Source organism: Amphimedon queenslandica, unplaced genomic scaffold (genome assembly GCF_000090795.2).
Source record: "Amphimedon queenslandica unplaced genomic scaffold, v1.1 AMPQUscaffold_6161_Cont21877, whole genome shotgun sequence".
In the NCBI taxonomy this organism is placed as follows: domain Eukaryota; kingdom Metazoa; phylum Porifera; class Demospongiae; order Haplosclerida; family Niphatidae; genus Amphimedon; species Amphimedon queenslandica.
Window position 1 is genome coordinate 1 of NW_003553544.1, and position 1,815 is coordinate 1,815.

The 1,815-nt window shown below is 33.6% G+C and overlaps 1 protein-coding gene across 1 annotated transcript; it reads right to left on the reverse strand.

Moving 5' to 3' along the window:
- Positions 1 to 51: 51 nt before the first annotated feature.
- On the reverse strand, positions 52 to 920 carry LOC100634374 (beta-1,4-galactosyltransferase 7-like; the record flags this gene model as incomplete). Its single annotated transcript, XM_003391780.3, has 3 exons — positions 52 to 374; positions 526 to 630; positions 751 to 920. Coding segments are annotated over 3 exons (434 nt in total), but the record flags the coding sequence as incomplete, so codon positions are not given.
- Between the last annotated feature and the right edge of the window lie 895 nt (positions 921 to 1,815).

Sequence of the window (1,815 nt, forward strand, 5' to 3'; positions counted from 1 at the left end):
CGCTACCTTCGGAATCACCATTACCATTCAACTATCGTAAAGTGCAAGAGCTCAATGGCAGGAAAGTCTGGCTACTGAAGGATTCCAATTAATGCAGTAGCAGGAACAGAAAGAACTTCAAAAAATCATTTTAATATAATTATTACATTTTCAATTTGATAATTATTTACAAAAATAATAATACATTGCCTGTAAAAAATTAATTAATTTTCGTCTTACGACGGGTGATCACAAAAAGGTGTCTTCTGATAGTCGCAGTGCAATTCTAAATTTGCTAGTTTGAATGGTGCCCCATTGATGGACATATTGTGGATTGATAGTACTTCAAATTTTAAAGTGTGGAGACCGCTTTCTCTATCTCTTCGTCTTGATAGCTGTAGGAAGAGTGTGAAATAACAATTAGTAATAAAGTAGTTAAATAGTGTCACTATAACACTTCAATAATGAGAAATAACATCATTATTTATCACCAGTACATTCATCTAAAACTCTTTACAAAATGCATGCCAACATGTATAAACTAACCCTCCATTGTGTTCCATAGCTCTTCATGTCCCTTGGTCTGACCTTGCGATCGTGATTGTGCCGGAATGTCTTATTACCAGTTGTAATACCAGCCGGTCTATGTAACTGATACAAAGTATAATGTGAATAAGAAGTTCATAAGTCAAAGTGTCAAAGTTCAAAGTGTCACAATATCACAAATCAAGATTGTACAAGACATTCATTTCAATGCCATTTTTGTATTACCTGTAGTCCAGCTTCTTTGATTCTTAGATAAAGTTCATCATCTTCTCTGCCCCAGCCCCAGAATATATTAGTAAGTCCATTGACCTGGATAGAGGAAGGAAGAATGAGTGTGGCTAGTAGCGAGAGTAAATAATTATCCACTCTTGCTAGTAGTTGATTGGAGCTAAAGACTCAACACAAAAGGTGAAGAATGATAATTTTTAAAATATTTTTTGAGTAACAACATCACTATATAAATGCACAAACAGTGCTTCCCCCACAAAGCAACTTAAGTTGTTAAACAGCATGAGCTTCATGAGCTGACAAGCACTGCAATAGTAGTAGCTAGTACATGGCTTTTGGAGTAACTTTTAAAATTCGTAAAAAAAATCCAATCTTAATCGGAATCAGCTCAAACTTTCTGAACAACATAAGAACATGTATATGCATCAGAAAAAATTATAAAAACACAGAATTCTCTCCTTTTCAATTTTGACAAACTTTGGCCCGAGACCATGTACTGTAGTACAGGGACTTTGGCCTGATTTTGGAGCAATTTTTAAAATTTGTAAAAAATCAAATTTTGATCGAAATCAGCTCAAACTTTCTAAACATCATCAGTACGTGTATATGTATCAGGAAACATTATAAAAATGGAAAACTCTCTCCTTTATAATTTTGGTAAAATTTAGCCAAAAATGACTAGAAGCTGAGTACTATGCTATAAAGAAGCCTTGGGTACAAACTATTATAATAGCAAAGTTTACTACAAATGAGAGTGCCAGTAAAAGAAATTGACTAAAACACACAATATGAGATCAGTTATAGTCATCACACTACGTCATGTACCGCCATATTGAGCAAAATTATAGCCAAGCTTAGTTGTACCATATTACACTTTGCAATCCTCATTTATGGGCTATCTGTGGCTTCTTGTTTCTAGCTTCTTTATAATAATAAACAATACATTGTGCCAACCAGACTATATCTTAAAGCAACAACATACATGCATTAATACCAGATTGCTTCTGTTTGTGGTAATTCCTTGAAAATACTGATAATAATATTTGGGAAAAAAGAGATAAT